Source organism: Crocodylus siamensis, chromosome 1, assembly GCF_052110815.1.
Source record: "Crocodylus siamensis isolate JL-2025a chromosome 1, ASM5211081v1, whole genome shotgun sequence".
Lineage (NCBI taxonomy): Eukaryota > Metazoa > Chordata > Crocodylia > Crocodylidae > Crocodylus > Crocodylus siamensis.
The window spans coordinates 54910352-54932572 of NC_143395.1; the positions used below are offsets into that span (position 1 = coordinate 54910352).

At 41.1% G+C, this 22221-nt stretch overlaps 1 protein-coding gene across 3 annotated transcripts in view; it reads left to right on the top strand.

Moving 5' to 3' along the window:
- ADGRB3 (adhesion G protein-coupled receptor B3) overlaps nt 1–22221 on the top strand; it is a 706322-nt gene that overhangs the window by 424376 nt on the left and 259725 nt on the right. For all 3 annotated transcript variants that reach the window (XM_090034594.1, XM_090034587.1, XM_090034599.1), the window contains 2 exons: nt 2563–2665; nt 14122–14165. In XM_090034594.1, the coding sequence (XP_089890720.1) occupies nt 2563–2665; nt 14122–14165 (147 nt within the window). The remainder of the gene's footprint in view (nt 1–2562; nt 2666–14121; nt 14166–22221) is intronic.

The window sequence follows — 22221 nt, forward strand, 5'->3', positions numbered from 1 at the left end:
AAAAAAAGTTTTATTTCATTAAAGAACTAGTATCTATTTAAATATCTAAGCTCACATTGTATAATTTGTCCAAATATATTTAAAATGTAGAACTCATGCCCTGCTTTGGAAAAAAGCGTTTTATTCTTTGGTGTCAGTAGTGCTAAATTACTCATACTGTAGAAATAGCATTTCATATCTCAGTGCTCCAGTAAAATGGAATCTGCTCCCAAACAGTGCTCCCATAGGACAAATTTAAAAATAGAATATCATTTTGATGTCCTGTTATTGTAAAGAAAACTAGATTATCTAGACTTTGCTGTGATAAATGGTAAAGCCTTTTGTATTAATATGTGCTCCTATGTACATTTGGACTTATTATTACTATGAGTGTGGGGGAAACGGGAGCATAAAGGCATGTCAGGGTCACCAGAAAAATTGCAGCCATCATCTGATGGTTCCTTTGGGCCTGAGGGGGTCACAGGCAGCCTGAATTATAGATATCATGTAAACATCTATGTACACTAGCACAGATAGCCCTTGATAAGTACTGGATTATGACAAAAGGTGACAATAAAATATTCTTTCTGTAATGACAGATATGGAGATGAGAAATAAAAAACCTATAATAAAAATGTTATTTTAAGAGAACAAATCTACTTTAAAATGAGATTATTATCAACTTAAGCTAAAACCTATAAATGGAAGAGCAGTGATTGTCTTTAATTGGCTTAATCAGGTTCCTAAACTACAGGAAGTTAACATTTAGCTGTTAAAATACATTTGGATATGTAGAAGACAGAGAAGTTTTACACCTTACAGACTAACTAAATCAGAGATGTATAGCATAAGCTTCTGTAAACAAATGGCTTCATGAGATGCAGTGAAGGGATCCAGGAAGCAGAATACAAAGGGTAGGGAAGCAGAGATGAAAAAAGAGGGGGCACTGCTGAGAGAGACAGGGCAGGTAGAAGAAAGGAAAAAAAAAACAGTTAACCAATGAGGGACACAGGGTTAACAATAGATAATCCAAGTAGCAGGCTAAGAATTCCACAATTTCCTGTTCAATTTAGTTTTAAAGTTTTGTTGTCTAGGAACCACTACCCTAGGGTAAGTAATGAGATGTCCAGGAAGGTTAAAGTGTTCTGCCACGGGCATATCTGTCTCTCAAATATTGATGTCAAATCAGTGTTCATTCATTCTTACACATAGGGATTGACCGTCTGTCCAATATAGGTACTGTAGTACTGTCAGGTACTGTAAGCAGGTGATGGCATACAAGGTGACATTGGTAAAGGTGCAGGGAAATGAACATTGGCTATTACAATCCATATTATTTGGTCCAGTGATGAATCAGCCTGTACTGATGAGGGGACATGCCTGGCAACTCAGTCCAGACCAAGGCCTGGTGCCTTGGTGAGAATAAGAGTTAGATTGTCTGTTCCTGGAGAGACGCTGTTCGTGGTTGGGGAGTTGCCTAGAAGCAAACCATTTTGCCCCCTGTGGCTGGCTTGAGATGGTCACCATTTTCTAGGGGGAAGTTACTTATGATATGTCTGAGGTGTTCAAGATGGGAGCTGTAGGTGACAAAGAAATGCTGTCTACATTGGACACTTGGGGCAATCCTTACTTGTAAAAATGAATGAACACTGATCTGACATCAGTACCAGAAACAAGAACAAGAAATCATCCACAGACTGAACTATGTTAAGTGTGGTCCAAACTGAGGCTATGGATTCTTATCTCATTAACTGTATATTCTTTTTATAAGTCCTGTATCCCTCAAAAGGCTAACTTCTTTTTTCTCTCCTAACCACCTCTCAGCAGTTTCCCCTCCTTTTTCCTTTCCCTTTGCCTGCCCTTTGTGTTCTAATCACCACTTCCTATTTATCAGCGCTACCTCCTCCAGTCCCTTCATAGTATCTGATGATGGGTCTGAAGTAAACCCTGTGCTTATGAAAGCTGATTATATGCATCTGATTTAGTTAGTCTGTAAGGTGCAAATCTGCCCTGCCTTCTGCCTGACTTTAGACTAACAGGACTATTGAATATGCAGCCACTCAGACATGTACTAAAATTAAAATGATTTTTCAATAATTGTAAATAGCCTTCCTCTGCATATACACAGGAATATCTGTCTCATAGACTTTCCCAATGCCTTCATCCATCTTCACATTCTTATAGTTAGCGATCAGAAAAAAAGGCCGAGGCAAGCAGTTTGAAAGAAAGATGCTCTGTCCCTTGTAAAACAAGACTACTTGGTCTACCTTTAGATAAATGAATGTAGTGCATTTAAAGATTGCCTGAAGGTTTGTGTTATCAATCTTTCTTTTTAATCAGTGAATCATCACAAGAAATAGCACTTCTGTTGCTACAGTTGCACTCTAATCTTTCCTGTGTTTCGTACAGTTGGTAATATGAGTGACTATATTTACCAGTCTAAAACAAACTTATTTTTGAACCTAATCCTTATGCACTGATGCTTCGTGAAAACTTCCACAAGGTATTCATTTTAATTTGATGAAATTATAACTGCCTGTTGATACTAACTTTAATCTTTTGCTTTTAATCATTATTTTTCAGAAATTTTACTGTTGTTAATTCCAAAATCATCGTTGTCACTATAAGGCCTGAACCTAAAACTACTGATTCCTTTCTAGAGATAGAATTGGCACACCTGTCTAATGTAAGTACTTATGCTGTGAATAATTATATTTAATTGTATTCATTTTATCTTAGCTTTTTAAATGTATTGCTAGTAACGAGCAATGTATCTAGTAAAAATAAAGCACAGAGATGTAATGCTTATGCTAAACAGAATGTTTGCATGATGTATGTATACAGCACAATCCTGGCCTTTGTTTCTGGCATTTTTTAAATGTTGATTTAAATACCAACTGCTTTGATGGATACAATGTAAAATGTGGTATTTATCCATTGGTTTCTGTTTTGTTACCAGATAAGGTCATAGCACAACTCATGCCTCAAGACCTTTCTCCCTCTTCTATTATGTGATACATCAAAGCTAATTCATATTTTACCTTCACTAGCAGAATATGAAAATTCAGGCTCCTTCTAGTTTAGTTTGCAATTTCTATTAATTCAAAAGGTCCTTCATGCACTTATTTTTCTTCTTTTTTCCATCTTCTGTTCAAAGTATTTTTAAACCCCCAAAAAAGCAGTTATACTTAACTCAATATTAACGGGCACACAACATTAAAAATACCTAATGTAAAACATCATGGGCAGCATGAAATGGAGTTACTGATCTCATTTAGTTCCCAGTAATCAGGTATCAAGGCCATCACAATTGTCACTAAGGGACAGATATTCAAAAAGCCTGAGCCTGAATCAATTCAATCTTTGCAGGTTAGTCTAACCTAGCTAGGCTGAACTGGTTTATAACTGGACAAACTTTCCCTCTGGACTGAGGAAATTCAGGTACATGACTGCAGTGGCTCAGGCTAGAAGTCAGGGGCTGTTAAAGCAGCCATCACTTCTCTTTGAGAGTGCTGTGCTAAGGGGGGGTGACAGCAGGACACTCTGATTAGGGAGTGGTGTAAACCCCCACCCTGCCTGGACCATCCCGGCTTTTCCCCACTGGCTGCTCAAGGGGCAGGAGTGTTGCTAGGCCCCACCCCGCTGCTAGCATTCTGAGGCAAGGGCAAGTGTCCAGTGCATGTGTCTGTGGATGATACAAAGCTTTTCCCTACTTCTTTATACTGACTGCAGCAAGCTGACAGGCAAGTAAGCCAGCAGGGAGTTGATAACAGTATTTATCACCACATTAGCAAAACAATAGCCTCTCTCCATTAGTTCAAACTCTTCTTAAACAGCTTATCAGCTAACTTGTTGATTAGCTCCAAAAAGCCCTAAGCAGCCACTGTTCTGTCTGCCTGTCCCAGTGAAACAAGAGTCACATACAGATACCTCTTGGCATTAGCTAGCATACTACATGCCTAGGGTCCATAGGGCTGGGGGCTGTGCTGTGGGAGATGGGAGTGAGGAAGTGAGGGATTCCTGCTTAAGCAGCAAGCGGTGAAGGGGGTTAGAATAGGGGGAGGCCAGGCATACCCTGCTATACCTGCAGTCTGTGCCAGAGCTGCAGCCAGGGAGTAGAGGGGAGGGGCCAGCCCTGCTGTGGAGCAGAGACCCCCTCCCCCCAGCCCAGAGAGCATGCCAGGATGTTGGGGGAGTCTGGTTTATCTTAAACCATTAAGGGTTCTGGGACAGACATTGCATAAACTGGTTTGAGCCAAATCAGTTAAGTCTGATACTATGTTCAACCAGGTTTATCTCAAACTGGTTTCAGCCATTTTCAAAGTGGTTTATGTGCACTGAACATCTGTTCTGGTACAGGTTTAAACCAGTTTCTGATCACTTCAACCCATTTATGTGTAACTTCTGTCCCTAACCTTAATGTAAATTTTATCAGAAAAGTCAGGAATGGAACAATGATGGAACCTGAGTTAACTTCTGATTCTTAAAGATAATCTGTTTAAGACAGTGTTGACGCGTACCAGTGACACAGCATATAAAACCTGTTTATTCTTGTAGCCAGTGTTTTAGTTCAAGCATGGGTTAATGGAAAAATAGATATCTAGTAGTGCTAGGACCAGAAATTTTCTAAGAACTATTAGAATTTTTTGTGATGTGGACCAAAAAGGAACATGAAGTTAGAGCCCAAGACTTCATTCCTATTTATTAGAAAAAACAGTCATTTTGAAGGATATGTTTGCTTTACAGTATTTAGATATGTCAGACTGCTGTGTCCTTCAGATAAACTAATGATGCATCAAGATCTTGGATTTTTTTTAAAGTAATTTAATATTAATTTTGGAGTTACTTTCATAGATCATTATTGATGTTACTTTCATGGATCATGAACACTAGAATATTGTTTTATTGTTTTTTAACTTAAATTGTTATGAATGGTTAATCACAAGACCCTAAGGCATATGAGTGGAGGGAAATTAGAAGATTGTATTGACTTTGATCATTACTGTTAGATAAGAAGCAAAAAATAATCACAATTATATCAGTAAGCTTTGTATCAGTGTTGAAATCAATTGATAACCCAACACAACCAATAAAATACAGCACAACACAAACAAAGGTAGGCTAAGGGAAGGTTAAATCAATATCTCTGCTAGACTTTTAAAAATGACCTCTTTCTTCAGGTTGTTTATTCTCTTATTCTTTGTAGTTACAAACACAGTTTTTGCACATTTTCCAGCACTTTTTAAAAAGTTCATTAGCTTTTTTCAGTAACAGAAATGCAGGACCTTGATTGTCATCTGGCTGTGTTCATCTTTCTGTAACAGGATATTAATGTCTACTGTATTAGAACAGGGCTAGGCAATGCTGAGCTAGCAAGATGACAATACTTTTGCCAATAGATGCTAAAACTAGCTCAGTTTTTGGCCATTTTTCACACATTTTGTTCCAAACATCTGAAAGTTTTATCCAATTTAAGGTCCTATTCCTGAAATTCAGTCTATGTACGAAGAGCCCTTTGCTGAGGTCAGTGGGCTGGATCCTAACCAACCTCAAAGATTTTGTGTTACTTTGTTTTTTTAATAATACCTTTTTAAGGTGAAACACATAGGCACTCCTAGCAACAGAGTCTGGATCTCATGCCTCTGTCTTTCAAGGGAAAATCCTCCTCACTCAGACACAAATGATACTATGACATGCCCTGGCTCTAGTTGGAGTCTAGATGTCCTTTGAGACACACTGCCAGCCTGGAAGCGAGCCTGGAGTCTGGAGACCTTTGAGACACACTTCCAGGCTGCTTCCACACATTGGGTGCCCTTTTCTCCTAAACCCCTCTCTGCTGTCTACTGTTTTACCACTGACAACTAGCGGGGTGTACCAGAGGTCAATTTCTTGGCCTGTGGTGTCTCAGCTGTACTTGTCTTGCTTGGGCCTTGCCAGAACTTAGCAGAGGGAAATTTTCCATCTACATGGATCATACCCCTGTCTGATTATGTGTCAGAAAAGATGGATTCCCTTTCTGTAGAATAGGCAAGCCCGTATGGTCAGATACTCTTGAATCATAAATATAACTGACTGCAAGTGGTTTGTAAAAAGGTAACAAACAGGGCTTATCATAAAGAAAAAACAAAAACAAGTATAAGAAAACAGTGACCATATGTTGAGATGCAGATAGAAATATGAGCAAACAAACAAGAGAAAATATCAGAACAATAACCAATAACCTCTTCTTACTCTGTCCCCAAAAGGTGCAGTCCCTAGTCAGCTTCAAGAGGTTAAAAAGGAGACCCTGACTATGATCTTTCTATTGGGGCCTTCTGCAAGTTCTCCTGTGAGCTTTCTTTTTCATCCTGCTTTTCTCAGGCTAAGGGACACTAGCCCCCCCTGTATCTGGAAAGCCATGCTCTCAAAGCATGTTTTAGTACAGTTTCCTATTTGGCTATTTACACATGTCATCTCTTCAATTCTATGGAGCTTACATTATGCCAGTAACTTTTTGCCTCCGAGTGGTGCACTTTTTCCAGGCTACAAGCTTTTCCTTTTCCTTTTGGCTAGGGACAGACATTCAAAAAGGCTGAGCCTGAATTGATTCAAACTTTGCAAGTTAGTCTAACCTGCCTAAGTTAAACTGGTTTACAAGTGCACAGACATTCCCTCTGGACTAAGGAAATGTAGGCCCAGGGCTGCAGTGGCTCAGGCTACAAGCCGGGGGTTACTAGAGCAGGCCTCCCTTCCCTCCCATAGTGCTGAGCTGAGGGAGAGTGTGGCCAGGACTGGGCAGGATGCTCAGGTTAGGGAAGAGTTGAAACCCCTCACCCTGCCTGTATAGTCCAAGGCTTTTTCCTGCTCACTACTCAAGGGGCAGGAGAGTTGCCATCCCCCAGCCCCTGGCTCTCTGAGGCAAGGGGGGCACAGGGTAATGCATGCATCTGTTGATGATTCTGAGATTTTCAGTCTCCCTCTCCCTGATACTTCATATTGTCTGCAGCAAACCTGAGCAGTGAGGGAGGCAACAGGGAGTTGATAACACAGTGTTTAGCAGCCCATCAAGAAAACAAAAGACTTTCTCATTAGTTCAAGCTCTTAAACAGTTTTTTCCAAGATAGGAAGGGAGGGACATTATCAGATGACCTGTTGATTAGCTGCAAAAAGTCCTAAGCAGACCCTATCATGTCTGCCTTTATCCTGTCCCGGTGAATTTGGAGACAAACACATAGAGATCCCTCTCAGCATTAGCTACCACATGCCTGCTGGGGTCCATGCTGTGAGAAATGGAAAGGAGGGAGGGAGGGATCCCTGCTTGAGCAGTGAGTGGCACAGGGGGAGGTAGGGGAAAACCAGACAGACCCTGCAGTGCCTGCAGTGCCTGCAGTCTCCACAGGAGCTCTGGCCAGGGAGCAGCGGGGTGGGGCCAGCCCTGTTCTCTGGAGCAGAAAGCCCAGCCCAGGGCTGAGATGCTGGGGGACTCTGGTTTAACTTAAACCAGGAAGGGGTCTGGGACAGACATTGCATAAATTGTTTTGACACAAACGAGCTAAGTCTGATACTACATTCAACCAGGTTTATCTTAAACCAGTTTCAGCCATTTTTAAACCAGTTTATATGCACTGAACTTACGTTCTGTTACAGGTTTAAACCAGTTTCTGATCCTCTGAACCAATATATATGTAAAGTCTGTCCCTAGCCATTAAGACAACAGGAATATGTGCATCCTTTGAGGCATGAAGATTCAATAACCCAGTATACTGTCTGTCTCCTAATTTCCTCTCAGTGGGAAATTTTTTTCTTTTTCAAGGCATTACTTCATGCTATAGTTTTCCTTGTAAAGTGCAAGTACACACTCACCATTTTCTGGACATACCCTAGCTCCCATGCCTCAAAGCAGGTATACAAGGGTGCTGAATTAACAAACTCCTGTTAAATGGTAATGTGTGGTGATTTCTTCCTCTAAGTCAGCAGTTCCCAAACTCTGGTAGACTGCACACCACCAATTTAAAATGATACAACCTTAAGTACCACCAGCAATTTTTTCAATTCAACCTGGAGTACCACCAGCAAATTTTTGTCATATAAAGTAATTATAATAAATCTATTAATGCATACCACTGATGAGTTGTGTGCGTACCACTGGTGGTATGCGTACGACGGATTGGTAACTGCTGCTCTAAGTGATTAGGTGGAAACCACTTGAGTTAATCATCACCTTACTAAAATAACCTTGGCAAGAGTCTTAGCCCACAAAAGTTTGACTCAGTGCTGCTGACATTGGCTTCAGCAAGGATGCTGGCATTTGTGTAGTGTTCTTCCCATTTGATGTGGAGAATTTTCTGGAGGCATCATTTGTGGTGCCTCTTCAGGCTCTTGACTAGTGAATGTAGACATACCCAGGCTACAAATAGATGTTGCATTTTTCCTGGGAAAAAAGCTGGCCATGCATTCAGCCGTTCACTGAATAGGGGTGGGCAAAATACCGGCTGTGGGCTTGATCTGGCCTACTGAAGGATTTGTCCAGCCCATGACAGGTCCCAGGCACCCCAACCTGTCTGTCCCGCACTCACTGCCAGGGATGGGACCCACACGCGCAAGGAATACTGTCAGACAGATGGGATGGAGATGCAGGCAAGCAGGGAGTGAGATGAGTGGGCAAGGTCAGGATCACAGAGCGGGATCTTGGGGCAGTGGCAGCACAGGGCTAGGGCCCAGGTCAGAAAAACAATCTGGAATCCACATTCCTGCCCACAGAACTGGCCCCCATTGCAGGGGTGTGCAGGCAGTGGATCATGGCTCTGCCTCAGGCTCCACTCCCATGCTGTCACCACCCTGCAATCCCAGCCCTAGCCCTGACTGCCCACCATGCTCTGGGTTGCCAGTCCCTACCTGCCCATGGCCCCATTCAATCTGCCCGGCCAGTCATGGAGCTGAGCCACTTAGGGAGTTTTGGTAGGCTGTTGCAGGGGAGTGGGGAGGGGGGAAGGAGTGCTAACCTGGCCTGTGACAGCTCACTAAAACTCCTTATATGGCCCATGGGCCCAAATAATTGCCCATCCCTGTCCCTGTACTTAACCCTGATTGGGAGAGCAATGTCTATGCATGCCAATCCCAGGATTTAGCTGTTCTGTGATAAATAAAGGCACAACTTGTCCCAAGACAAAAGCAACATCTATTCTGAGCCCCAAATTAACACTCTTTCTTTTTTGCCCAGTTTAATTCTAGCTGAATGCAAGAGTTTGTCTTTCAAGATCCAACTGCAAAACTCTGGTTTAAACTTTGGAACCAGGAACTGACAGTACAATATTTAATGATTTTAACACTGAAGTGGTTTTCTAGTCACAAAAAAAGCTTTCAAGCTTTTTACCCAAGGAATTTTTGCTGAAGAGGCAATGGCACTTCCCTGATACGTGTTTTTTGTACTTTGAGACTGAGTTATCTTCATCTTCCTTTTTGCTCTAATTTACCTCAGCTGAAAATGACAGTTTAATCTATTTAATTATACTGTTTTAATATACAACAATCTATCTTTGAACCTTATACCTCACACACATTAATTAAAGTGAAAGTGGTTTGACTTCATCTGTAGACATTGCATGTTATACATTAATTTCTTAAGGTTTAATCACAATGTCGATAAAATTGACAAATTTTAAAATTAATTAAATTAAATTACATTAAATTAATAGGAATTAAAATCCAAGCGATTTATTCCATACAATGATTTCTGGGACTTTCTCTTTATTACTGCTGTTCCTTTTACAGCTTTGCTATTTAGCTATTGTTTGCCCTTCACCAATCAAAAGGTATGCATTTAAGTGGATTAATAATTACTATTTAGACAATCAATAAAATTTATGTATGTATGGGAGAATGTTCTTTCATTAGTTTTGCTAATTTATTTCTCTCCTGCTCGCTCAAACAAAACAACATTATGCCTACATCCAAGATACAGCAATGCTCAGAGCAAGAATGTGGATAATAAGTAACTGAAAAAGACCTGTTGGTGTGTAATAACACCTGTGGTTTATGGTTAAGATATTACTGGAATCTGCTTTTGAACTAGAAAGTATTTGCTAATAAGTTCCACTCAAAGTATCCAGGAAAGATACAGGTCAGGGGTTGACAACTTATGGCCCATGGGCCAGATCTGGCCTGCAAAGAGACTGGATCCAGCTCCTGGGTAGGGGGATCAGTATGTGTCACCTGGCAACAGAGCCATTTTCTCTGCCCTATATTGTGCATTCTTTTGCTGCATGCCAGCATTCACCCATAAAGTCTCCAGTTCCTGTTCTGTTCCAAGGACTGCTTCAGCCTCCATTTACCTTCACCACCAAATTTGCAGCTCCACATTGCTGTTCTCAATAGAAATCAGCAGTACTTGATGGCTAGGGTAAGTGGAGTGCTAGAGCAGGCCTGCACACGAAGCAGGAAGAGTGGGGCACTGCAGAGGAAGATGCTGTGGAAGACATCAGTGTTGTGTGGTAGCCGCCACATCACATGCCCCTATAGGTGACTATTTATATATTAAACATACAAGTTAGGCAGTTATTCATAAAAAGCAAATTATTTTGTATTTATTTAAATTACAGATGAGTAGGATGTTTTCAAATACAAGATGATATTGGGATTAGGATGACTTTAAAATACAGCTGGCAATGGTACTATGTGATAGACAGAATAGCCAAGGTTACAGTACCTGACACAATCAGGAATTACCATAGATTGCGTGAATGATTAGTTTAATCAGAAACATTTTCCATTAGTTTTGTTGAAAGAGGCCTTAAGATATACAAAATTGACCCTAACAAAAAGCCATTTTGTCCTACAATATAAACTTATAACTCATAACTTTACAGAGCCTCTGCTTTTATATCATGGAGCAATAACAGCAGCAATCTAGGGTGAAAATTTGTGCCGCCTTTACTGCCTCTTACACAGCGCCTTCTAGTTGCCATAGGCCACAGTGGCATTGCTTTGCATACCTTCCAGAATTGCAAATCACACCTTGCTAACTGAAAGTACTAGTGTACATCTATTGCCAGTGTATCAAGAACCTTTGATGGTGTGTATACAACCCACCCAGTAACAGTCACAAAGAGGTTAATAGACAATTCAGCTGCAGCTAATTAACTATCTGCCAACAGCTGTGATAAAAGGCTGCAACTTAGGAAGGTGGCTTGGCTCCCAGAAAGGTTGGAAACTACTTCAAGGAGACTCTTTACACCTAGCCTGGCAAGGAATGGCTGAGGCATTTAGACCCAGAAACCTCCTGAGGATGCAATAAGCAGCCAAGGGAATATCCATGGTCCACAATTATTATTAACATCATAATTTCTCAGATTCATGGGTAAATTAAAAGGTGTACAAAATCAGCTAAAGAACAAGTTTCAATGCTACTTTCAAATTACACATTCCTTTCCTAAGACTTTTTGTCATTACCCAGCAAACCTACTGTTTGCATTTGAAAACTGCTCCAAAAGGGGCAGTCCATGATCTGACTGCAACACAGTTGCATCAGTTCCCCAAACCTGCCAACAGTATTTTAGTTGTGTTTTTTTTGAGGAGCATTGCTTGAAATTCCTTTCCTTTTTACTGTCACTCTTTTGCTCTGTATGAACAGTTGCTCTTTTTTTTCTCAAAACATATGAAAGTATTTTCCTTGCAAAGAGGAAATGTATTGTTCAACATCTATCTCCAGGAGAAAAAAAACAAATTCTCACTTACATGAGTTACGTATTGGTATCTGATTATAGTTTAGCTGTTATTGGCATGGATTTAAAATATGCTTATAAGTCTGTAACACTGAACATACGCAGATTACTTCATGTATGCTCATAAAACGGATTAACGTACTCCACCAAACAAAGAATGAGTCTTCTCTGAAAGATATGTGTCATCACTCCCTATTTATTCTAATGTTCCTATTCCTGATTCTTTCACATCCTTTGCTATTGATACATTTAAATATTCTGGGCCAGTTGTGCAACACACGTACTCTGATCTTTATATCTTACAGGTTTCTTTCCAATCTTCCTTATTTAGATTATAAATTTTTTGAGGCATGGAATTTAAGCACTACCTACATTTAAACACATACATTACACAAATATGCTGTTTTAAATGCCCAGAAAATGTAATGAAGTTACTTAGAGTGAACTGTCTATAAAATCAGAACTTCACTAAATATTTCTGTTGTTGGGGTCTTGAAAAGGATTACTTCAGAAAGAATTCAAGAAAATAAGGAATGCATATTTTTGTTATTAGTTACTGTAGCTAATTTCTATAATTATAAAACCTATAGTATAACATCAAATGCATGTAGTAGGGGTGAAGAAATATGACTCCATTTTATCTTTGAAAAAAGTATTGCATAGCTTATTCCTTGAACCACCAGTAATTTGTACCAGCTTCTTTTTTCGGTAATGTTCATATCATGACAAAAGTCATATCAAGTGATATGTAAATAGAAACTTTCAGCTCTTTCTTTATATGGCTGGTATTTTATTCAACTTTTGTTTGTTTGGGTTTATTCATATACTGTCATTTGTGTAAAACTGGCCTGATACATATGAATGTTTATATGGTAGTCTTTAGTCAGGAAAAATGCCCTGCCATTATTAAAACCAGTCTCAGTTTAGCCTGAGGAAAGTTTGCAGAATTTGTCTCAAAATATGAATTTTAATTGCTTGTCAACCCATAATGGGCAAGAGAAAGTAAATAAGAGCAGTAATACATTGTTTTCCATTTTCTGAAACATTACCCCAATTTAATGATTTTTGAGATAATGAGATTTGGAGAACCCAGCTCAATTCCCATTCAAATCAATACTGTTCCAAAGTTTGCAAGGGTAGTTAAATTGGGCCCAGAGTATGAGAGAAAAAGTTAACATTTTGGGGTCAGAATCTCTGCTAAGATATATGTTCAGATTCATAAGCGAACTTGGGCATTAGAGTTGGGACCTAGATAAAATGTAAGTGTCTCAGTCCATGATTGCAGGCTTGTAAACCATAATCAGCTCTAGAAGCATCTTAAGTCCATTGGTCCCTCAGTTTTCAACATTTATGTTCTTCAGATGCCTATTGTTTTTCTACTGTTGTGATAGGACTAAGCTGCTAATTACTTGACATCAAGTTCCCGAACTAATTCCTTCTGCCTACCTTACCTATGGCCCTCAGTCTAACATAGGGGTGCACAAAATATGGCCTGAGGGCTGGATTCAACCTGCTGCGGGTCCCTTGGCCCTGCCTGGCCAGCTGCATGGGGCAGCCCAGGCCAAGGTGCTTGTAGCTGGGCCCGCCACCACCAGGTGCACAGCAGGGCAGGGATAAGGGCAGCCTGGTGGCCAGACTTGGCTTCTTGGCAGCCCCTGCCATGGCAGCTCACTCTGCCTGGCTGCTGTTGCCAGTGCCTCTGCCACTGGACCCAGCCCCACTGCTCCGACATCCCAGCCCTTCCACCCTGCACTCACCACCAGGGGTGCCAGATGGAGTGTGTGGATTGTGGGCACATAGGGACTCCATTGAGGCCAGCCCAAAACTCCCACAGGAAGACTGTGCTCAGCCAAGTGGATTGGATGGGGCCCTGGGTGGGTGGGGAGAGGCATCCAGAAGTGGGACAGGTGGACAGAACTGGGGCCGTGTCAGGATCATGGTGTGGTGACAGCCTATGGCAGAGCTACGATCTGCGATCTGCTCCCCACACCCCACTGACATGGGCGCTCGTTCCATGGGGAGGGCCTTGCAAGGAGCACATCGTGGCTCTGCCCCAGACCCCAGGCCCCTGGCCCTGCGATGTCACCACCCCACAATCCCAGCACCTGTGTAGGGCTGTGTAGGATCAGTTGGCACCTCCCCTCCACCACACTGTGCTGGGTCAATGTCTCCCTCCCCACCTGTGGGGCAAGGTCACCAAAATTCCTTTAGTGGCCCTCCAGCCCAAACCATTGCCCACCTTTGAGCTAATAGGTACATCATTACAGAAGCTAGGTACTTAAGTCCTTTTGTAGTGCTGGGCCCCTTTGTTCCATTCCAGGGGGCAAATTCAGTATGAACTGAAGATAGTCTCACTAGATCAAGGTCTTAAGAAGGACTGCTGTACTGGTCACTTTAATTGTCATGTATATCAGCAACTAATGGTTTTGTTTGTTTGTTTTAGGGCACTCTGAATCCCTATTGTGTGCTTTGGGATGATTCAAGAATGTAAGTCACAGATTTTTTGCTTCTATTACTATAGATTCAATACTCCAAAACACATAATAATTCAGTAGCCTGTCAGGCAACAAAGGTCATTAAGAGAGCAAGGAGAATGTACTATCCATAGAGTAAAAATATTCCTATTCTATACTCCACAGTTAAGTTGTTACATGGACTGAAAAACAAACTAATATTGAAGTAGCAGAATATCTCATCAACAAGTATATTTACCTGGATTGTCTGTTCATTCATGATAAAAAAGCTTAAAATTACGTTGTTTAGATACTGTAGTTGCTGAATGGCTAGTTCCTGGGCAGCTTATTAGGTAATTGATTAGAGTGATAAATAAGGAAATCTTCTACCTTCAAGTCTTGGTATAATGAATATCATTTTCCATTATGAAACTTGAGTGATACTTAGGTTCAGTTAGAGTTTCCATTTTAGTTTAAGCAAAATAATAGTTAACTTTTGTACTGAATAGGAAAAGAGGTATAAACTTCTTATGATGGACTTTTTTGTGTGACTCCTTTTTTTAATGTAACAATATATATATAAAGAAATCTATCAAAGGAAACAAAGCAGAAAGGTTGACTTTGTATATGCTTAAAAGGTGTTTGAGATGGAGGTATTTTGTTATATTTATTTTTTTCATGAATAAGAATAGCCATTAAGTTGATAGGGAATAAGTACTGACTAAGGACTTCAGAAATTGGCCTTGTATTACAGCTATATTTATTTTAATGGCAGCTTTTCTAAGTATACAGTGCCTGTATCTAGCTACAGACTGTTGTACATATTTATTAGAAATAGTATGTCTTTTGTTAAAAATAATTTATGTTATTCTTGAGTCTACATTTAAATCAAACTTGGTTGGCAGACAGTGTGAGAATAAGCAAAAACTATGCACTTGATCCTGGAACTCTTTATATGCAAGAAGCTCCATAGATGACTCATATAAGAAAAGGATTTGTAGGATTGGATCATAGTTCATTTATGTGCCAACACATTTCTCAAAGTAAAATATAGAATAAACTGTTCAAAATAGTTAATGTAATCTATGACAGTATATTACTTTATGTGTATATTTAAGCATGCTACAGCATATTCTTTGATTGTCGCTATAATATTTTACTCACACAATGACACAGTGATGCTTCAGTTACCAATTTTCTTTAGATGTATTGCCCTAATTACCATTTACACTTTCTCTTTGCCTATGCTGCAATTTCAGAACCCAGCATATTAAAGGAGATTTTACTTGATCCAAGTGTTTTGAGTTTTATGTAAAGAGAATATGCATATGATAAGATTAAAATGTGACATTCTGAAAGAAAAGTCTACAGGAGTTCAGAATGAACATGTTAATCATTAGTGGTAAAACTACATGCAACAGCTGTCCTCTTTTTTTTTCCCTGTGCCATGTTTTTTACAGAGCATTTATTTTGGAACTAATTTATTATAAATTTCAGAAATATTTTCAGGTTTTTTTTCACTATTTCTCTATATATGAAGCCAAGAATTCAAAAGAAAAGAGAAAAGTGTAATATACTGTTGAAACTTTTAAAACTTATATAACATAGCTTTGGGGTAAGAAGGAACATGTTTATGTTGTAGGTAAGAAAAAATATTTCTTCTAATATTTTATTTAATGATGGTTACTACAGCTGCTCATAAAATTGAAGTATTAGGAATATTCTGGATGTGATAACCATCAAGAAAGAATAGGTAGGGCCTTCAAAGATTCATTTTAAGTACAATTTATAGTGGCTATGAGGTGCATTGGATACAGATATCCTGCACTCCAACCCCATGTTATATCTATATATATGTGCGAGTATGTATATGTGTGCGTATATATGTGTAGGTATACATTCTTTTATGAAGCTGGTGTTTTTTTCTTCCTTCAGCATATAAACTGAACACCAGTGATAAGAAAGAGAATTTATTTGCTGTATACTTTTCTTTTTCTCCCCCATTTTGGGAAAAAGTCCACAGTGCAAATGTTGTGGTCATTACATGATTAATAATTTTTTTTGCCATCTAATTGCTTGAATTGGTGCATCTTAACTGAGTTCCTGTGACCATATTATGGAATTTGTATTCTGATATTGTGAGTTTAAAATTATTATGGAAGCTCCCTGCACATTGGATGAGTGCCTAATGTTGATAAGCCTAAATGAAAAAATATGTACAGCACTATGCAATTGGCTGGATGCATTACGGTGATGGTGTGTTGTTGGGGCTGCTTTGTTTTGTTCTTTTTTTCCCTTCCACTTTAAAGTAATAGGAATTGGCAAGCGATCAAAGTTAATGAATTAATGGCCTGATCCAGTGTTGCATATCCCATGGAGCTCTGATGTATTCACATCCTTAAAAAATGGCTGATTTTTTTACAATCTGGGTTTGGCAAACACTTTGGGATCAATCCAGCAAGAAAGTAGTTAGTCTTTAGTTGGAGATGCTTAGCTAATCACTGCTACACAAATGAAAGGGCTTTAAATTAAATGCTTTTCAAGTACTCAAATGTTTGCCCTCAACATCTGTTTAAGATATCCATAACCTCTGAAGTCTCTGGCTACTTACCTGGCCAGTATCTATTATTTTTATCTCAGTGTACCACAAGTCTGTGTGTAGCAACTAATACCTTTCTCTAGTGATGCTATCATTTTAACATATGCTCCAGGAATGGGGGAAGAAGTTTTGATCATCCTTCACAGATGGTTGGTTAGTGACTGATAATTCTTGTTCCATCTATTCTTGAAGAATGTTCTGAATTTGAACTGTGAGTTGTTTGATCATATCTGGTTGTGTGTCCCCCATCATTTTGATTGTACATCTTTCTTCTGAAGTCTTTGCTATGGGGTGTGTGAAGATCTGGTCTAATTGTTTGGTGAAAACTTAGTTTAATTCACTCCTTTCTATGGAATAGAATATTACTCTTGCATACTAGTGTCATATTACCAATCCTTCTTCAATATATCCACCTTCCTTACTGATTAATTTAAGTGAGACTATCAGTATTCATGGTAGGATGAATAAAGCGGTGCAATTTTTTTCTCAGAAATTTGTTATCACACCTGCATCTCTATTTTTGAAAATTTCTGGCCCTAAAATAGCAATTTCTGGTTTTTTATAATATTTTTTGGATTCTGAATATTTTTCACATAAAAGCACAGAAAAACATTTAAGGCAGACAAGGTTTTGGGGGCAAATCAGATATCTTTTATTAGACCAACTCAAAGCATTGGAAAAATTCTTCTTTGCAAGCATTTAAAGTATTTTTTATTACAATCCTAAATGCTCCCACTTCCTGGAAGTATTCCTTAAAAGAAATTGTTCTGAAGAGTTTTGTGGAAACGAGGAAAGATTTGAACCATACCACCTGAGCTCTGAAGAGAGGCATGTGTACCTCTATTGTGGCCTTAAGCACCTATTTCCAGCCCTGGGTCAGACACCTACATGAGAGCGGAATTTATAGTCCAAAACCACTTCTTCACTTAAGTAATTCCTTTGGGTATGGGCAACTGAGTTACTCTTGATTTCAGTAACAGATGATAATAGTAGTACTACTAGTATAGTATATTATCCTAACACAGAGAAATCGCCCAGGAAGCAGGGAACCTACATTCAGATTCAGTTTCCTCCTGACCCTGAGAGGATTCAAACCTACATCTCTCTCCATTAAGAAGACTGCCCTACCTACCTGGAGGATGATTTGGGATGGGAGGCAACTCTCCAGCCTTCCTGTTGAAAGTTATTGTGTAGTCAAGAAAGCAAGGATCAATAGATCAGGGACATATTGAGAAAGAGGAGCATAACTCCAACCTGGTGTTGAGGGCACTGAATCCCACTGTTCTTCCTAGAAGCATTGCTGAATCTGATCAGTACTATTTTGGCTCAGTCACAGCCCTATGCTGCTGAGGACTGGTGTTATATCTTTGACAATGATAGAGAAAGAAGCCAAGAAAGAACAGCTACAGATAGCAACCCAGTGCATATAATCTGTTATGGTTGCTTTCCTGTCTTCTGATCATCAGGTCATAGCCAGCCACCTTGGCCACTAGATTTGAGTCTCCACTCTTCAGCCTCTTCATGCTTCTCATTACTTGTGTAAGCTTGGCTTTAATAGCAGCATAATTGTTTATTTTGAGATTAAATGACATAAGAAGTATCACCTTCAAAATAGAGGGCAGTCATTGGACAATCTGCAGCCTAGTTTCTAGTGCAGATATGTGCTTCCTGATTATTTGGACTTCCTGACAACATTTGGTAAATTAGAGCTACATTTTTTGCATATAGCTTCTCTGGGGATGACAAGTTGAACTGCCTACCTAGGAGACAAGCAGTGTTGCATAAACTCTGCTGTAACTCCTGGCTCTGGCTTCTGGCATCCATCTGCAACCCCTTGATAATAGTAACTCTTCTGGAAAAATGCCTGCTTCTTTTCCTGCATGCAGGCCCAACTATGTTCGCCAACTTTCTCCATTTTGTGAGAAAACCTCTGATGCTGTAACAAAATAGAGGAAAACTTTGTTCTTTCTTAATGAACTTCATTCCCTCCCTGAATTGGAAATAAAAATATATGTGGAATCTCATCTACTACAGGCAGATCAGGCACTAAGGATGAGTTTCACAAAGGGAAATAGCTTTCGGGATGGTGAGTCAAGTGCCTGAGTTCTTTTTGCTTTAAATGGAGGTAGTTCAGCACCTGGACTGGTGAGTCACATTGTTTAGCACTATAAATGAAAAGCACCGATTGGAAATTCTAAGCCAATCAGTGCAATACATAGAAGAGTGGATGACTGCACTAGTTGAATGTCTGAAACTCTGACTCTTTCCCAGAACAGCTGTTATGGGGCCAGAGAGAGAACAAGCAAGAGAAAATATGTCTTTCTATCCTAGTGAGGAGGGCATTCCCCTAGGAGAGGAGGAGTCCTAGGCTCCAGTCCTTGAGACTGAAGATTCACATTTGCATTAGTCACCATGGGATAAATTTCACAATAGCATAGGGAACAGACCCTATGTCTGGATCCAGTTGTGGAGGCATGTGTGGTTTGTGGCACTACAGACCTCTTTGCAATGCCACAAACTGCACAAGTTGTTCATTAATTAGTGTGCTGTGCTGCTAATTTTCAGCACAGGGCCAGAATTTGCTACTGGGATTTCCCAGCAGCAAAAAAAGAATCCTGGAAAAAATGCTGCACTACCCACACCAAAGTGGCGAGTACTGGGACAAATGCAGAGACAGGGGAGAAGGTAGCCCAGGGCTGTCTGCTTTCCCATCTTGGCACACTAGGGAGCCCCTGTGCTAAGGCACCCTGCACCCCAGCTAGCTGCTCCCTGGCTGGCTGGGGCACAGAGTGCCTCAGAATGAGAGAGTTCGGAGCTCTGAGCTGGCTGTTCCCCTGTCTCCATGTGCCTTAGTGCAGGGGATGGACTGCAGAGCCCCCACACTAAGGCACCTTGAACCCCAGCCACCCATGGAGCAGCAGACTGGGGCACAGTGTACTGCAAGATGGGGGAGTAGACAGCAATGGGCTGACTGCTCCCCTGTCTCTGTGTGCCTCAGCACAGAGGCTTCACTGCAGAGCTGCTCCACTGCTGGCTGGGGTGCAGAGTGTCTTAGTGCAGGGGCTCCGCAGTACAGCCCTCATGCAGAGGCAGATAGAAACAGGGGAGCAGCCAGTCTAAGGCTGCCTGTTCCCCTGTCTCGAAGCACACGGTGGAGAAATACAGGCTGAGACTCAAGGGGCCTCAACACAGGGGGGCTCTGCAGTGCACAGGGATGGGGGAGCAGGCAGCCCAGGGCTACCTGCTCTCCCATCTCCACATGCCTCTCCCCTACTTACTGGGGCACAGGGTGCCTCAATGCAGGAGATGGCAAGCTCCTGCTGAGGCACCCTATGGCCCCCTCCCCTCCCCCAAAGCACATGGAGCTCATGGGAACAATGTGTCCCACTGCAAAGCATGCGAGCAGGGTTGTGTACTGGGGCACAAAGTAGTGGCAAAAATGTGTGCTGCTACTATTTATGGGCACACCCCTGCTTATGTGGACCCAGCCTTTCCCAAGTGGCTTCTCAGATTTGTCCGTTTCAGGTCTTGAATGCAAGGATGGCATAGGCCCCTCATTTTTGACTCAGCCAAGATGGCAGTACTTTTGGACTTTTGGCCAAGTTTTAGGAAGCTAAATAGTGTATGCCAGAAAACTCAGCCTTCTGGGATGTCTCCAGCACATATGCAGGTTAAGTGGAGTTTCTGTGAGTTGCTCTCTAGGGCTTAAGCATCTGAATTTCACCGAAGTCCCGTTTCAGATTTCTAATTTCCCTTGTGAATTTCATCCTTAGTACTGGATCTTGATGTATGTCAGCTGCCCCAATGCCTGGGCTACGCTTGTGTCCCAAATACAAGTTAAATGCCACAAGGAGCCATTATAGCATCTGGGAATTGCTGTGGGATGTGATGGATAGAATCCTATACTTTCTTCAAATACAAGTAATGGTGTGGGAGCTTTTATGCTAACTGTATGCTATCTAAGGATTCTCATGTCCCAGGAGGCTCCTTCTGTGAGAACTTGTGTGGCAGTAAGAAAACTTTGATTCATGCAGGAAAACAATACTCCAAGTACATAAAGGGTCTGGGCCTAGAGGGTTTTTGTTTTTTGGCTAACACAGGATACCACTGACAACACTAATCTAAATCACAGCTGTTAATCCTCTAGAGAATAACAGGTATGCTAAGAAAAATTAGGAAACCAAGAAAAATGTGATCTAACTAAACCTCAAAACTAAAGAATATATCAGAAAAACTTAAAATTTTGTGGACAAAACACATGCCAAAAGTTGTAAATGCAATTTTCAGGTAAGCCATTTGGAAGGGAAGAGCAGCTGTTCATGTAAATATGAATGTTTTGAATTGCAATTCAAATACCTTGCACAGAGAAAACAATTTTTGGCTGATTTTTTTTGCTTGGCTTTGATATGATATAAGAATAAGACCATCAGGTAGTCCAAATTATAGAGGACCCATCTGGGAGTTGTCATTCACCTATATTATGTTAGTTCCTTTAAAGGTAGCATCTCTTCCTCAGCCCAGATGACTGCCCTAGTCATTAACTAGAGAGTGGAATTCACACTTGGTTTCCCCAGGGAAATAAATATTCAGTTGTTTTAGAAAAGGAGGGTTTGAAATTCTGAAGCTGATCATAGGTGCATGAATCTGAGTAGGCTAGGATTTAAAACATGTTCTTCTTATCAGTACGTCATCAACATTTCCTCTGCTAGTTTAGTTTTGTGTTGATCCCATTCCTATTCACCCAAGGCTACGTATTTAAAAAGCCCCTGGTGAAACTACTCTAACTATTGTGCTTTGCTTAAATCACTATATGTTATAGTGGGAGCAGACTTAACAAACACTTGCTGTTTGGTGGGGGTGGCTCAGAGCCTGACCACACTGCTAAGACCAGCGGGTGAGAGGTAGTCCCTCACTCCTCCCAGGAGACTGCCAGAGCGGTCCCTCTCCCAAGCCCTGCCCCCCACCAGCTGTTGACTATCAGCAGCATGTGGGGGGAGCAGAAAAGGGGTGGAGGGAGTGGACCTCACAGACCTGGCTCAGCCCACCCAACACCTGACCCAGGAATTTGGTGGGGCCTGTGCCCCAGCCTCTTGACAGCTACAGCCAGAAGCTGCAACACAAGACTGCCCGGCCTGGGATTTGACCATGCTTGGAACTGGGATGGGGGAAGGGAGCCCCCATGCTGTGTGTTCCCCTCCCCCAGATTGCCAGGTTGGTTTTGGGAGACTGGGCTTGGGCCACTTTGGGGGAGGACTCTTTTCCACTACCTCCAGTTCCCAGTGCAGCCAAAAGCTGGGCTGGGCAGTCTTATGCTGCAGCTCCTGGCTGCTGCTGTCATGAAGCTTGGGTGGGGTGGAGAAATTAACCTCCTGCCACAGGGACCCAGCCTGTCACTTCCCTGAAGACTTGACCCAGCAGTCTTGCAGGGCCCACGTGGCATGAGGACTTACTACCTCATCCTAAGATTCTGGCATTGCTAAAAGCTAGGGCA